The following is a 16663-nucleotide window of genomic DNA, read 5'->3' as shown; positions in this document are numbered from 1 at the left end:
GCAAGACAAGGCAGCTCCATAAAGTTGGACGTCAAATTGGTTTGCCAAAATTATGTTTGCAGATCTGTGCAGGCAATTAAATTACATAGAAAATTTGCAACTAAAAAATCTCCTTTAAACTTTGTTTGCGTGTCTAATAAAATTATACAATATTTGCCCAAAGTTTGTCTTTTATATTTTGGCACCAAAAAGTGTGAACTAATTAGTTTTTAGTCAATTTGTATGGAAATGAATTTTATGTAAATTGCGCTGCGTGATTTTCAACTAAATCAAAAGGGACACTGTGAAAATGTTTATTTGGATATTCAATCAAAGTGTACTTGCACAGTGTAGTTTACTGCATAGTTTTATATTATATATATTAAATTAGCCCGCCATTCAAACACTTGAGGCATTCATCAAGTAGCTCCCCCTGTCTTTCATATATTTAATTCCACTCGAGAGTGGTGCCCTCAAATTAGTTTTGTGCAAATGAAACTATCTGTCGGATTGCGGGCAATTAAAGCACTTGAGACATTTGCCACTTTCCACGGCAAATGATTTCCGCTCTTCCCCACTTTATGCCAATTCGATTCGCTGCAGAACTCGCACATGTGAGGTTCTTCCTCCTATTTTTTCATCACCATCAGATTCTCGATGCGATTTTCCTCGTTTCTGGCCTCCATTAAATGCTTGTGCGTGCTGTTTGTTTGCTTTAATTTTATTTTCTTTTTGGGCATAGCTGTAAATTGGTTCTCACTCTGCTCGCGGCAAAGAAAAAAATAGCAAAAAAAAATATCTGCCAAGTTGATGACTCAAAATGTTTATAGACCTTTTTAGTGGAACCGAGACCGTTTTGCATTTTATGCGATTTTTCGTTTGTTTTTTCATTTGAGTTGCTTCTTTTTGTTGCTTTTTTCATTGCAATAAAGTGCAGAGCAGAATTGAATGAAAGTGAGACCGGAAGTTTGTGCTTCGCTCATTGTTGATTGCCGGAACATGTGGAGGGGCACATACTCGCACATATACGAGTAGGATGGGGAGTAGGGAACTTGGTGGGGATTTGCAGGAGGGGCAGTTCATGGTCGATTGGTTCACTCAAGAGGGAAATGTTGGAGACTGAATCGCGGGCAGGAAATCAATGTGCAGGCTATATGGCGTATTCGGAATGTTATGACATTATAAACCGACTTTGGCGAGGGGAATTTTAATTATCCTTGCGATTGAGTTGCTTGGTCTTTTATGATCTAAACGGAGTTTTGATTTTATGGCTTCTGCGAAACTTCACAAACAGTTTGGAACTACTATTGTGGATATTAACACTTAATTAAAAAAAAATTGGGTCTTTGTGGGGAGAGATTAATGCTATTCTCGTATTTAGCTATTCAGTTTGCTATTCATTTGCATAGCCGCTGCGAAAAAACATTTATTGAATTCGAATTGTAATTACTTTTTTCAACCTTTTGATTTATGTTTGTATACTGTAGTCCAACGCGATGCCTTTAATTGGTTTATATATTTCGCACACACATTTAAATCCGATTTAACGCCCTTCCCCGAAACTTTGCGCAGGAAATTGTCAATTTCCCTTCTCGTTTCTCGCAAAGCCAAAACTAAACCACAACAAACACAAGCAAACATTATTTAGCATACGAGGGTCGTTTGATAAGTCCGTGACTTTTTGTATTTGCCGCGCACCTGCTCTAAATACAACACTGCTCCTGTCAGCAGTTATCGATTAACAGCTGACTGTAAAATTTTGAGAAAGCTGCGTTTTTTGGTTTGCGTTTTATAGGCATTGAAAGCAGACGATCTCGTGAATTTTTTGTTCCATCAGGACAATGCACGGGTGCACACGTGTGTAGTCAGCATGGCAAAATTTCATAAATTGGGCTACGAACTGCTACCCCATCCAGCATATTCTCCAGATTTAGCCCCCTGTGACTATTTTTTGTTTCCAAACATGAAGAAATGGCTCGGCGGTAAGAGATTCGGGTCAAATGAAGAGGTCATCACAGAAACAAACGACTATTTTGAGGGCCTTGAGAAAACCTATTATTTGGAAGGAATAAAAAAATTGGAAAAACGCTGGACTAAATGTATAGAGCTAAAAGGAGATTATGTTAAGAAATAAAACGCTTCTTTGACGAAAAAAATATATTTTATTCAAAAAGTCACGGACTTATCAAACGACCCTCGTATTTATTTGGCTGACATAAACATGAATTATTATTGCGGTTCTTTCCGGAAAGAGTCGGTGGCCGGTCAACTTTGTCCACAACTTTTTGGTCCTTAATCCATCTCATTAGCAAATATGTTTGCATATATGTACGTACGTTTGTATGTATTGAGGCTGGCGGAAAAAGAGAAAGCTGAACGTGTGGAAAATTGCAGCTCATCTTGTCCTCCGCAAATCCTGTGGAAAGAGGATTACGAGGGAGGTAATTGCATTTGGCTAACCTCCCTCTTTTCTGGGCTGTGGCCCAATTTCTCAGTTATTTGTAGTTATTTAAGCTTATTGATTTTATGGGCCCATACACATTAAGCTGGAAAGCCGAGCGAGTGGCAAGGAAAATTGGGGCAAACATTTTGCAAATGTTTTCATTAGCCCAACTTTGATTACATGCTAAGCTCGCCCGAATAAACTTTCGCCAGCATGTATTATTTAAATGATTTTATGGGCGGGTTCCCCATGTGTTGCTAAGAGCGGGGTTCTTTGGGTCCACGATTGATGGTAGTCACTTCAAAAGTCAATTAAGTTGGATGGTCCATTTGCCCCGCCCCCCGGCATAAACACACAGACACGCCCTCGAACCCGAACTCGAATTCATTGGCCAGTTTGGATCATCGAAGGAGTTTATTTTTCTAGTGGCCCTAATCCGTTTCGTTTTCAAACACAATTCATTTCGAATGCTGAAAGTTTTTGCAGCATGACGGAAGGTGAGGGAGGGCACGTAGTTTTCCATTAAATTTACCTACGCAAAGTAAGAAATAAAATGTCAACTAAAACAACAAGGGAAAAGAAGATTTACTTCTTGTTGAGTTACGCCAGTTGCAAAGTCGGAAGAAAGGGAGAAAAACTGTCTAACACGCAGATGCACTGAAAACAATGATTAGAACAAGATGTGTTTTTAAATTTAAGCAAAATATAGTTTTAATCTTAAGTGCGATCCCGCCAATTATAAGTTTTAACTACTTTACAAATGCTTCAAATCGAATTTATTACAGAACCCCACCACCCCAATTTAGTGTTCATTTCCTCAGTGCGTCGAAACTTTTCCGCCTTTCCGGTTCACAGAGTACACAATAAAAAGCAGAATAAACTGGTAGCTGGCAGCATGAATCGGTTAACACGGCGTATGCGTAACTTCTAAGGACCCACACCGGAGGACCCTCACGTGCCATTGCAGCACTGGAGATAAAAAGCAAAAGTTAAAACCATTTCACACGCAATTTTTAGCCTACTGTTGTTTGCTCAGCCGGTGACTGTTGCTCCAGCTCCGCCTTTTGGTCACCTGGGGGAAAAGTCAGTAGGAAAATCCAGTGGCAGGAGGACATTTTCCTGGGAAAAATCGAGGTTTTCTCGCCGGGGGAGTGCGTGTCTCGTCGGCCTAAACAAATGCAACACTTTCGGGCCCAAACAACATGGAGAGCACCATGACTACAAAATTTATTTCCCCTCGCATGGCAGCCACAAAAGTTTTTCCAGGTGCGGTTTTTGCGGTAGGGTTTTTTAGGCCTCGGGGCGATCCAAATGCAAATTAGCCCGGTTTCGGGTAATTGAAATGGACGGCGGGGGCGGAGAGGTCCTGCGTGAAAAGTCAGCTTGCTGGAAATGATTGATATTTTTTGCGGCAAACTCATGATAAGGGTTCGTGCGTCGAGGGTGTGGAAAATGGCTAGCCACTGGGGCTTGGCATGTTTACAAGACTTTCGATGTGTTTTTGGGCAAAAAAGTATTGCGAAATGAAAAATGCTAAAAAATGTTAGGTGTCTGAAAAGGACAGAACAAATTGTATTTTTATCATAAAGTAGGTATAGTTTATCACAGGCAAAGTATACTTTATTCCATACTCCAAATAAGTTGTTTTAAAGGAATGATTTTATAGAAATAGAAGGGATAAGGGAAGAGAAGCGATATTTATTGATTCACAATTTAATGCAATTTTAATGAAATATTGATAAACTCGAAATATAAAAACCGCACCTATCCCTAAGTAGAAGATATGGTTGTATCCTTTATAATTTTTGCAAAAGGCATTAAAGATTGTTACCTTTTTTTATTGCCAACAAAACCCAATAAACCGAGGCCTAAACCTAATCAAATTTTTTGTTGATGGGGAGTTTGAGTTCTTGCTTAGCTCCTGTTATGCCGGAAACCCGCTCGCTGGGGAATTGTCCAGCGGAGAAATGGAGAAAGGAAGCGAGAATGCGAGGGTGAGAGCGTGAGAATGCCTCTCTTTCGGGGAGACATTGGCGATATTCCCAGGCTTTTAATAACTGAACAAGCCGCTCATTAATAATTTAAAATAGAGCACCAAAATATGCGATGCCCCAATGGTTGGTGACCTCTCTTTCCCACCCCTCTGCCCTCCGCCCTCTCCCTCTCGCCCTGGCGATGGAGTGGTGAAAATGGTGTGGATGTCAAGTTATTTGAGAGAGTTTTATTCTCTCATTTGTTTGTTGCGTGGCCACATTCCTTCATTGGATACTCGTTTGCTCCGTGTTTCTCTGTTGTGGATGCCTTTGCACGCGTCTCTGCCTCTCTTTCTCTCGGCACATCCCCCTCTCTTTCGCCCCGGGTAGCACCATCTCCCTCTGTTTGGCCGATGATTCATGCTTTTTGCCCACTGCTGCATTAAACAATGGTTTCTTAAATTATTTATTTTCGCCAACACTTCCTCATGGCAGCTACATCAGCATTTTTCTCTCTTTCTGCTCTTTGTTTCTCTTTTTGTGTTATGTTCTGTTTTGTTTTCGTTATTTTATTTTGTTTACTTTTTGGTTTTGTTGTGCTTTGTTTTGGCTGCTGAATGGGCGGATTAAAAAACATGCTACTTTTATTTTTATTTTGCAACTTTTTAAAAAGCAACAAACGCTTACTTTACGAGTGTGGGGAACTCTTAAAGGTTTTTGGAAGTACTAAAATATTTTTAATTATTATAGTTACAAATTTGAATTACTTTTTTTTTCACTAATTTTTTCCTGTGCACTTATGGCTCTGATTCTGGCTACTCTGTATTTTTATTTGTGACGTAAGCCGGAACGCAAAGCTCGTCTTCAGCTGTTCAAACTTTGCCGGCTGCGCATTTCTTTGTATTTTCCTCTTTTTGGCCTGAATGAATTTTCATAGTAGCGCAAATAGCCGTGGGAAAACTCACCACGACGTCGCTGCCCGCGTCGCTGCTGCTGCATTTGCTGCAGCGATATTGCAGTATGTTGCCGCCGTGCAGTTGCTGCAATGTTGCCGTTGTGTTGCTATGATGTTGCTAGCGCCGCTGCGATGTTGCTGCTGTGTTGCTCTGTATTTCTGCTGTGCCGGCGATGTTGCTGTTGTGTTTTTAGTTCACAATCGAACGTTCGCCGCGGCTGACGTTTCGCTCTCGCTCGCTCCCACTCACTCCCCGTCTCTTTCGCGCGCCGTCCGCCGCTCTCTTTCACTTCGCCAGTGGCTTTCAAACTGCAGATATTGTACGTCACATTGCTGCTGCTGGCTTTTTTTGTTGAATTTTTGTCGCAGCCTCATAAATCACAGCTTAAATAACCAGCGAGCAGCAACAACAATAGGGTCGCAATAAATATAATAATCATATTTAATAATTTGTGTACCCTTATTGTGGCTGTTGTTGTGTGTAGCTTATTTATTTATTTGCCTCGTGTGTGTGTTTTGTGTTTGTTTATTTGAATTGTTTGCTATTTGAGCAGCCGGAGTGCGCGAAGTGCGCACCCCAACGAAATGCGGTCTCTAGTTTCAATTAGAAGTCCGAGTTCGGGTCCGATTCAGCCCCTTAACCCCCTGCAGCACCCTGCCCCTGCTTAACCCCTTGGGGCCACAGCACCCCCACACTTATTTGAATTCCGCTTATTTGCGAGGCTTTGCTCGGGTTGAAGTGCGTTCAGCTGCGAAAAGGAAACCAAAACTGAAGGTTACTTTTGAGGCAGAGAGCAGTTTATTATTATTGCTATCTTCGGGTGTTTTTTCTTCTTTTTGGCAATTACGATTCGCACAGTTAAACGAGGCCCAATTCATAATAAACTCAAATACAGTGGTACCTTGAGTAGGAAGATTGGAATAGCCAAACCACGACTGAATATCAATTAGCACTGCCATTAAATGTGCTAATGGTTTATTACCACTAAATATTTGATTTAAAAGTCGGAAATTTTGTATGGAAGCTAAATAGTGTATATCTTAAAATATTCCATTATAAAGACTTATTTTTTGGAATTAAAACAGCTCATTAAAATATGTTGTTAGATTTTTAGTAAACAAAAGTAATAAAATCGTATTATATTCTGCTTAGGCGACCACTGTACCAAAAATAAATATGTATCATAATTCGTTCGAGTTCAAGGCGGTGCGTGACTTTGAAGTGTAAACATTTGGCGGCAATGCGAGATAATCGTGATAATGAACTTGTGTCTGTGCCCGCAGAAGCTGAATGAAAAATGCCAAGAGCGTACAAAGAGATCAGAAATAGCCCTATTCAAGATAGTCACACAGACCAGTTGCTTTATCTGCGAAGATTCCTGTAAATCAGCAGCCGCGTCGCAGCTTCGATTTCCATACGCTGACTCAAGATATTTTACCCACTTTCGAGCAATTTGCATGCATCACCGGAAAGTGTGACGCAAATGCTTGCGTTGGCAGTGGCTGTAAAACTGCAAAACTGCAGAGCTCGAGCTGCAGTCTGATTTGATCTCCTAACGAGATTTGCCTTTGACCCAGCTAAGCCAAGAACCCCTATCCTTTGATTGTGCCACCCCCACCCCCTTTTCCTTTTGAGTCGCGACCTGCCCTCACCCTTAAATCGTAAATCATGCAATATAGCGTATACGCCGTGTGCGACAGGACCCTTTCAACCCCCTTTAAGAGCGCGTTGGCTCTCTCTCTTAGGTTCCACAAGCCGGCTTGTGCTCTCCTCGAAAGAGAGCGCTACTCTATGGCACGAGCCAAGCACAAACCACCACCCACCACCCACCGCCCACTGTTGGTCGCCCTTGCGCTACTTTTACCGCCTCTTCTTCTTCCTCGCCAGGCGTAACGTAAAAACGCTGACGTCGCCGTCACCGTCGCTGCCGTTCCGCAGTCGACGTCCTTTGTCCCGTTTCTCGTTGACCTCATTTCGTGTGCGAATCTCAAAGCGGCAGGTTGTGCGTCCCGGCGAAAATATCCCGAAAATCACACCCCACAAATTGCGAGACTTTCCGAAAAAAAAGAGTGTAAAAGAGTTTCCTTACAAGATTTTATTTCTGATTTTTAAGCATCATTGTGATAGTTTTTTAATTAGAAGCCGTCTTTCTTTTATGATTTTTGTGTTTGATTTGTGTAGCAAAAAAACATTAAAAACGTGTACCTTACCTATATTATTTGCATTATTTTGAGTTGCTGCTTTCAAAGTGGAACTTTGCTAATAAAATATTGTAAAAAGTGTGACTTTGGTGCAACTACTTAGGCGCTTTTTATAATATTTAGCTGAACGTGAAACCACTTAAAAGGGATAAAAATCAACAACCACCCCTAACAAACAACCACCGTAGAAAAAGTCGAAGCCCGCAACAAAAAAGTGTCTTTCGAGCGGCAAACTTTTTCTGCGGCTCTTGTTGTTGTCTGTGGTCGCTAGATTTATTGTTGTTTTGTCTGCAGATAAAATTTGACCTCGTTTACTTGCAACTTCGACGTCGCCGTCTGATAAACAAAAAATAGAATTGATAAACTGATACATTTTGTTCGATAGTGTGTGCTGTGTTTGGAGCTTATATGCACTATATCTCCATCGGATTTGTGACCCAGTGAATTTTTCGTGTACCCAGTAAAACCAAAGATATGTGTGCCATTAACGAGAGTGTTAACCCAACTACTTAATCAATTGAATAACATTGAAATAAACTTACCTGTGCGCCCGAAATTCGTCTTAAAGCAGCAACATGGCCGAATTAATCAGTCAGCCCACTAAAATTAACAACAATAATTTTGGTGCCGGTGCGTATATACACATCATAAATAATCCACATAACATGACTGTATCTTTTTGTTTGATCACTGATCAGTGATCTGTAGAGAGCACATGAAATTCCTCTGTTGTAGGTACTTGAGTTTCCTGCCCCAGCGGAATTGATCGAGCATATAAACAAAAAGCTGATGCTTCCACCTTTTTAATAAATTATTTATATTGATTCGGCTTTAATTGGCATTTGTTATGGTTTCTCGGTTTATTTTTAGCTAGGCTGAATTCACAGTGTAATAAAAGCGCTTGTTTATTTTGTGATGAACTTTAAAATTTTAAACAAATTCCGAGAGTTCCGAAACGCAAACGTTGATAACAAAAATCTCTAGTATGAGTAAAAATAATTATTTTGAATAGCTAACATTTTTTGAAAATTATTCATTTGGCCGGAGATTTTTTATAAATGTTATATCTTTAAGCAGCAGGCTTTCAATATCCAATATTCTTGCATATTCTTCGGAGAGCTGTCAATAATTTATTTGTATTTTGTTCTTCGTGCATTCGCATATATTGGCAGAATAAAAAAGAAAGAATTCTCCCATAAATTCAACTCTCAATTTAAATTTCAGCACACACGCTGAAGTCTGCAACTTCCTGCCGTGCATCCTTTTCAGTCATATACACTTGAAAATCACAAAAAACACCCATATATATGTATATATATATATTTTTTGGTTTGCTGCAGTTGCCATAAAAAAGCAAATAAATAAATGCATATTTAAAATATGCACCGAAAGCCCCGTTTTAAATGCAAAACAAATACGGAGAGAAGAATGACAGGCATCAAAGTAAATTTTATTAAAATTAAGCGTAAACATTTTGACACAAGCCGGGCAGAAATGAAAGAAAAGAGTTATATAAATGCAACTGCCACAAGCAGCAACTGCATTTAATTGAAAAATTGTGCAATCCAGAACATTCTGCCCTCTCTATCACCCAGCTATCTCCGCCTCTTTCTCGGGAACCCGTTTGAAAAGCGACTTCTCCTTCCTCAATTGATATTAATTCGACTCGAATTGAACTTTATTTTTGTTTATTAGAGAACATTGAACTCAAGACGATTGCCGCCGACAAAATCACTGACGTCACGGCCCGAGGCAAATCGAAATCATTTATTTAATCAGACATTATGGTTTACGGACAGCGATAAGCCGCAACCTCCAAACTCCCCTTTATCGGGAAAGCCAACATGAAACAAACGCATCCGAAACTCATTATGGTATATCGATTTCTATCTCCGTCTGATTTATTAGTGCAACTAGTTTAGATTGTGGCCAACTAGTTTTGGTGTTGCTTCTGGGCTAAATGCAATTTAATTATTTCCCAAGTCGCTTTCGGTTGTCTAATTATGAATGCCGCCTGTACATCGCCAAATACAATGTCAAATTGATTACATTTTGAGGCTATCGACCGATGGCTAAATCAATTAGAGAGTTACGACAGCTTAGATTTACGGTCAATATTGAAATCGGACGAATACGATGCACACTTTCACTTCAATAATTAAAATAACAGCTTTCAATTTGTAGCCATCGGCAACTTATTTAAATTTAAATTTAAATAAAGGAGAGATTTTCGCAGAAAAATCTGTCGATTTAGCAGAATAATGAAAACCTAAAATGGAAAAACACAACTACAGTTTTTTTTGTCAAGAAATATGAGCTCCTTTCTGATATCTGTAACTTTTTAAACCAGTTTTCATTTGTTTTCTTATCTTAATAGAACCCAATCCCTATTTTTTTATCAGCACAAGTTTTCTTTAAACCAAATATCAATGTTTTGGTAAAGTAGGCCATACATGCAATTAGCTTTTTACAGCTTTTTCTATTGATAATTAAAGCTACATTAATGTCCGATTTAATGCTGAGACTTTTAGTGCTTCATAAATTACATTTTTATGTTTTTATAAAGTCAGTCCGAAACTTAAAGTTTTTCAGCTGCCTCTTTACTTTGTAAAAATTTATTTCCATTTTAATTAAGCTCGGATTTGACAGGTCTCTATTTTCTGTCAAGTTTCTTGGTTTTTGGCAAGTTTCAGATGAACGATTCGTGAACACGCAACTCCAGTCAAAAAGCTGGTGCTGCCGTGTGCAAAAACTATTAAAACAGGTGGCCAATACACTCACCCAAATATACGAGTATGTGTAGTTTTTCGTTACGAAAACATGCAACTGGTTGACTAATTTCCTACCCAGTTTTCTTATCCATCACGCCCCATCTTTCGAGGAAACTCTCCCTTTCTCCAGCTTTAATTTGATTAGATTTCATGGGCTGGCGATAAAAAATAGTTCTATATGGTAATCAAATTTATGTTTGCCCTCGGCCGTGCGTGAATATTAAAAAAAAACTAAATAATCCCGCTTTTCGAGGGTGTAGTTTTGATGGTTTTTTAATTTTATTATTTGCCTGGTAAATAAATGATGCGTGTTTTATGGCCACGCTGATGGATGGGGCAGCCAAAGGCGTAGAAAGCTTGGCCAGCAAGGGTTAATGGCAGCCAGAACTAGAAATTTGTGTTTGCGTGAAGTTGAACATTTAAATACTATTAATGAGTGAAGCAATTTAAGTTATTTTCAATCTCTCATTTATTTTTTTCCCTTCTGTGGTAAGCTCATATTTTATTTAAACTTTTGTTTTTATTTATTTTCCATGTTTTTCATGATTGTTTCTGGCATAGAGTTGTTTTAATTAGTTGAAACTTTATCGGCTTGGAAAATTCAATTTTCCACATTTAATTAGTTATACATGCATTTTAATTAAACAGAGACTTTGCAACTCCTTCTCCTGCATACAAATGAACCGCAAACAAATAAAATTTGTAGTAAAGCTTGTTTGCCCAGCAAATTTAATATTGTTAAAAGTTAGAACTCATTTGCGGAGTTCAGTGGGGTTACAAACTGAGGGAAAGGTTGAAAATCGATTGAATCTGTGCATTTGCGACATTATTTTTGCTTTCCCACTTGTCACGTAAATTTGTTTTTTTTTTTTTGTGGCCATCTTTCACCTATTTTGAGCTGTGAATTTTTTGTGGTGCCTGGAAGTTTGTGGCGTCAAAAAATCTCCGCGTCATTTATAAGCCATTTACTCATCGAGCATTCCTGGACTTTCAGTTCCGTCAGCTGTCGCTGCTGCATTTTACTCGAGTCTCCCTCTATTTTTAGAGGCTTTTTTTTCGCGGCATTCTCCAAAAGAGCAAAACTCTCGCAATTAGTCAGCTGCTTGTCGCCGAAAAGTGTCAAAATATTTTTGCTAGCAACAGCTTTGCCTTTCCTTTCCTTATTTTGTTTGGGTTTTTCTTTTTATTTTTTACTCAGCAATCTATTTTCCCTTGCATTGAATCAGAGAATTTGTGCAAGTTGGCTAAAAGCCAGGGGATGGAGAACAAGGGGAAGGATATATAACCACAGATGTGTATGTTATACTATAACTTTCTTGAAAGTATATACTCATTGAATTCTAAAACACTTTATATTGTAAAGAACTGTTTTCGTTCCCTGCTTTACAATGCTTTAAACTTTCATGTGTAACTGAATAAAGGTATCAATTTATAGCTTATTTTAACTACTTTACTGCTATTATCTTGCACACAACTGTAGGATGAGCTGCCGTGTGTCGTGGCCAAAATGTCACGTATACGTCGTGTGGCCTGCCACAGAATCTGCTTCGCCTCCTTCACGATTTTCACGCCTGTCTCGCGCCGCCTTTCCACTTTTCCTCGCTTTTGCTTTTGTTTTGCTCGACTGTAGGTAATTACGTCATTAACAAGAAATTTGGAAAGTGCTCGTCATAGAATTTTCTTTTTGGCTTGTGTCAACTGTTTGGCTGCTCTTCTTTTTCTATGGGGTAATTGCCGGTCTGCTTTTGGGGTAATGAATGCTTTTCGAAAGAAGGCACTTGGCTAAATACAGATTATAAATAAGCTAATTATTTGCACAGAGTGTAAACTACTAGGCAACATTAATTGCTTTAATTTAATTTGCATATATTTTTTGGAAATCAAATTTCGCCGGTGTTTTTGGGAATATTTACACAGCGTGTGCAGTTAATGGGTATTTCTTTCATTGTTTGATTATCACAAGTTTTTCACTTAATAAGAGCAAAGAATTATATTTATAGAACCCTTAATCATGGTAATAGAAATACACCTAATATTTATAGGACCACCTTTGGTATCGTTTCATATAGGACTTCCAAGTAAATATAATTATCCTAATAGGGGATCGTTATCCAACCCCCCAGTTGCGCCCATTAATTTCCATATTTCATTGGCAAGTCAATAGAACTCCCTACCCGAACGAACACTTCTTGCCAACTACCTTTTGCATTTTTGATTATTTATTTTGCCTGTTTTCTGTGGCGCCTCGTTATTTGTTCCCTAATTAGATGTCACAGACATTAACGAACATTGCCAGGAGTGACTGTTCAGTTCTCGTTGCCCTTGCTATTTTTGCTCGTGGCACGCCTGACTGGCCACGCCCCCAGTCAGTAGATAACATGGGCGGATGGGCGTTGGAACCTCTAGGCTATTGAACCCACTCAATGCCACTCAACTCTACCTGTCTGCGTATATCGGCGCTATATCACTCGCCTTTGATCTGGAACTTAGTTGCCCACAATTTGTAGTCATCGTCGTCTGGAGTTGACATTGATTTTGATTGCAAACTTTGATGTTTGCATATGCAACTCATTAATGCAGTGGCACTTTGCCATTGCAACTTTATCGCAGAGAGGAAACTTTTGCGCCACACATTTAATTAAATAAGTTTTTTGTTAACAACTGCGTTTCTTTTTTTTAGGGGGCAGGGGGCACTTGCAATATTGACAACAATTTATCAAAAACTATTAAGGCTGGCGCCATTTTATGCAAATCACTGTGCACAGTGAGTGTCATTTATATGCAATCGCCTGGTTCGGTGTGTCTGGCTCTGTCAACCGGCATTAGCATCAGCATCAGCATCGCCATCATAATCATATTTCCAGCTCACTTATGTAGACAACACCAGAAACAACACAGCTATATAGTGCTCTTTGTTGGGGATGCACAGAGAGAAACATTTTAATAACTAAAAATTACAAGACAATATAACATTGAGTAAAAGCCACACCAAAAGCAGCCTGTATATTGTTTAGTTTAATCCAGCTTAGTTAATATAGTTTGTTTTCACACCTTCTCCTGATCAAATAGGTACTCCCCTAGTTTCTCCCTGTTTCCGAGTTCTTTGTTGTCAAATCACCTCCCCCTTTCTAAGCCCTCGGGTTATGTTTTTGAATAGCCATTTTAGAAGTCAACAACAGCTTATAGTTATGACTCCAACGGCCCCCGTAATTGAGTTGCAGTTTGGTGGAAAATGGGAGGGAGGTACTTGAGTACTTGGGGCCTTATGCAAAGCACTCCATGGCCATAAATTGCTCGGGCTTGAGTTGCTTCTTGCATTGTTTAAGCCAAATTGCTTTCGACAACAAGCCAAACTATACACAAGGGGTTCGAACAAGAAGTTATCTCAACACTCCAGCTTGCACTTTATCGCCTGATTTCGCTTAGCTCACATATGGGTAAATAAATAAAAGGAAACACATTTTATATATGGCCAGTGCGAGATACACATTTAAGTTATTTTCTGTATGCAATTGTCAAAGTCGCCTTTATTCTCGGACCAAACTGGTTTCCATGTAGTTGGTACTTGGGTACTGTGGTCAGCCGGGTAAAGAGCGGATATTTATTGAATGTAGGGGCTTTGTGGAGGTCGTTTTGGAGTGGTCATCTCAATCAGTGTCAGTGCAGCGGCTTGAAAGTTGTGAAGAGTTTGACAAATGATTGTTCAAGTGGCAATTTCCTTATTGGGATGGTGGTAATACAGTAGAAGCCGACGGATAATCGAGAAGTCTAAGTGTATATGAAGAACGAGGAAATTTGAATAGGGGTTGTGGGTGTTAGATAACACAGCGATTTATATGTATTGCTTTGTGTGTAACCACACGATTTTATTACTAAACACAGATCAATATTTGTCAATTAGTTTACCTATTGCCACTTATAATTGCTGACCCACTTGCTTTATTTGCACTAGCCACAAAAAATTCTCACTTTTATGCGTTCTAATAATAGTGAAAAAAGACAATTCGAAATCATTAATGCAATCAGCAAACCAGGAAAACCAGACACGCCTCCCATTGAAACCGCTTGAAAAAAGGCAACAAATACCAATTTTCATGCCTCACTGAACATTCAAATAAGCGCCTTTTGCGAAATGTTATTATTTGATCATTTCGACAAACAACAGAATTAAAAAGAAAACTTAATTATACTGCTAAGTTATCGAGGGGAACGAGAGATTCCCCCTCGAATACAAAAATAAACTCAGAAATGCATTTTCTATTTTCGGTCGAATATTTTTGGTTGGTGTAAAATTTGTTGATTATTCATTTGGGGACATGCAGTCCCCACGATTTTCCATCTCTGGGGTCACCCTGTTTATTATGTGAGACCACGCTCGGCTGATTTATGTTTGTTTCGTTTATAACAACGAAATCTGCGTTTGGTTTCCTCTGTTTGTTTGTTTTGAAGTTTTCCCAATGTATATATAGAAAACAGACAACTTGATTGGAGCCATCATTATGCAATCACCGAATGTCACTTAATAAATCTCTCACATTTCAGCGCAATTAAGTGATTTGTTTGCCTACATTTATTTATGTATATTTTCTCCTTTTTATTCACAGGCGTCACAATGCGCGAGAAAAAGGGAGGTGCCCTCCAAAAGCTCAAGAAGAGGCTTTCGCACAGCTTCGGCAGATTAAGTGAGTAGAAATTATAGCTATGTACCCATAATTCTAAGAGAAAACTCTAATTAAAAATAAATTTCGCCTTGAGATGTCTATAATCCCGTGAAAACTCTTAATGAGTTGAGTCACTCTGTGAGCTGTGCTTCCATGTGGGTGCAGTTTCTTTCAAACAATAGTTAGTTATGGTAATGCAATCGTCCATAGATAAATTTATGTATATGTGCATTAATGCAATACGAGTTGCGGCTTCAGAAAAACTTGTTTAAATCAAGCGGGCGTTGCTGAAAATGTCAAACGTAAAAGTATATGTATGAAGCAAGAAAAGTTTATTTAATCACTCATCAAAGTTTTAGTAATGTTATATGTTCATTTAAACCGAAATTTAAATATTTTCAATGGTATTAAATTGACTTAAAAAGTCTCTCCAGTTAAACCATTGGCTGTTCCTTGTTAATACCTGTAACTAAAGCGTTCAAAAACCGATTCCGCTTCAATTTTGCCATTGAAAACATCAAGTTTTTTGCCAGCTGTTATGTATTCAAAACATTTCCTGCCCCAAAGAACCCGACTTCAATCAACTTTGCCTCTAAAAAAAAAAGGGACCCATCAACTCATTCCGTCTCGAATTTTTGCATTTATAAAAACAAAAACTGAACTTCTTTTATTGTGTCCTTCAGCTTTTCCCGACCGAAACACACAATTCTCAAATAAAAAGAGAAACCAAAAATGCAATTTTTAGTTAAAAAACTTTTGATGCTGCGAGACCGCAGCAGATACAAATACAAAACGCAAAAATAAATGCAAAACGAATTCGCATATTTCGACAAAAACTTATCGATTTCTGCGTTGGCATGGATGGGAAAAGCTTTTAATGGTCTAAAAACGCATTTTGATGGGTTGTCAGTTTAGTTTTTTTCGTAGGGGTAATTGAATGCACTCGTTGCCCGTCGAATGCAATTTGACAGACAAAAGAGCCCGAAATATGCCAAAAACTACTACTACTGCGGAAAGTGTAAACATATTTTGATGAATTACTTGATCGAATGTGAGTGCTGTGGTGTGGTATGGTGTGGTGTTCCCCCTCTAATCTTTGGATTTCATAAAATTCGCCATGCATTTTGATGGTTTATTTAGGCATGACATGGAAACCCGTATAGTTTGCACCACGTTGACTCAGTGGAGAACCCGTTTCGGTCGCTTGATTTTGCGGCATGCGGCTAATTGTCTTTCAACGCCCACGCAAACGGTTTTATTTTCGGTTTTTTTGTTTAGCTTTTTTCTTTCTGCCTTCATTTCTTGTTCCAGAAACTAGTTCGGCGAACAGCTGTTTTGCTTCCCATAATCGGAGCGATTTTGTCTGTTTTGCGAGCTAGTCAGGGGCGTAGTCAAAGAAACGGCGGCGCCAAATGTAAAATATAGTTTGATTGCCACAGGTAAGCCCCTGAACATCTGACTAATGGTCTTGATTGGCTGGAAATCCAGCCATATTTGGCCTGAGTATTTAATTGACATTTTGTGTCGGGGATTTTGTTTTGAAATACCCAATATATGGCCTTAATTGGGCGCATATGTTGGTAAATAAGTCGTTTCAGATTTCGTGGAAAAGTAGATTTACAGAAAATAATTAAATGACCAGGAAGTAGTGGCCAGGAATTGAAACTACCACACGTTTT

The 16663-nt window shown here is 38.9% G+C and overlaps 1 protein-coding gene across 6 annotated transcripts in view; it reads left to right on the top strand.

Annotated features, from left to right (window-relative positions):
• The window catches only part of LOC122616019 (cyclin-dependent kinase 14), a 92499-nt gene that overhangs the window by 23795 nt on the left and 52041 nt on the right, over positions 1-16663 (top strand). For 2 of the 6 annotated variants that reach the window (XM_043791256.1, XM_043791255.1), the window contains exons 1-3: positions 5582-5670; positions 7847-8182; positions 14928-15005. In XM_043791256.1, coding sequence (XP_043647191.1) covers positions 8128-8182; positions 14928-15005 — 133 coding nt within the window. In that variant the 5' untranslated portion in view covers positions 5582-5670; positions 7847-8127. Of the gene's footprint in view, positions 1-5581; positions 5671-7846; positions 8183-11598; positions 11619-14927; positions 15006-16663 lie in introns of those variants that run through there. The other 4 variants (XM_043791253.1, XM_043791254.1, XM_043791258.1 and 1 more) reach the window with 3 other exon arrangements.

The sequence above is a fragment of the Drosophila teissieri genome, chromosome 3L (genome assembly GCF_016746235.2).
Source record: "Drosophila teissieri strain GT53w chromosome 3L, Prin_Dtei_1.1, whole genome shotgun sequence".
Lineage (NCBI taxonomy): Eukaryota > Metazoa > Arthropoda > Insecta > Diptera > Drosophilidae > Drosophila > Drosophila teissieri.
Note: the sequence above shows the minus strand (reverse complement) of the source record. Positions and strands in the feature narration are given on the sequence as shown.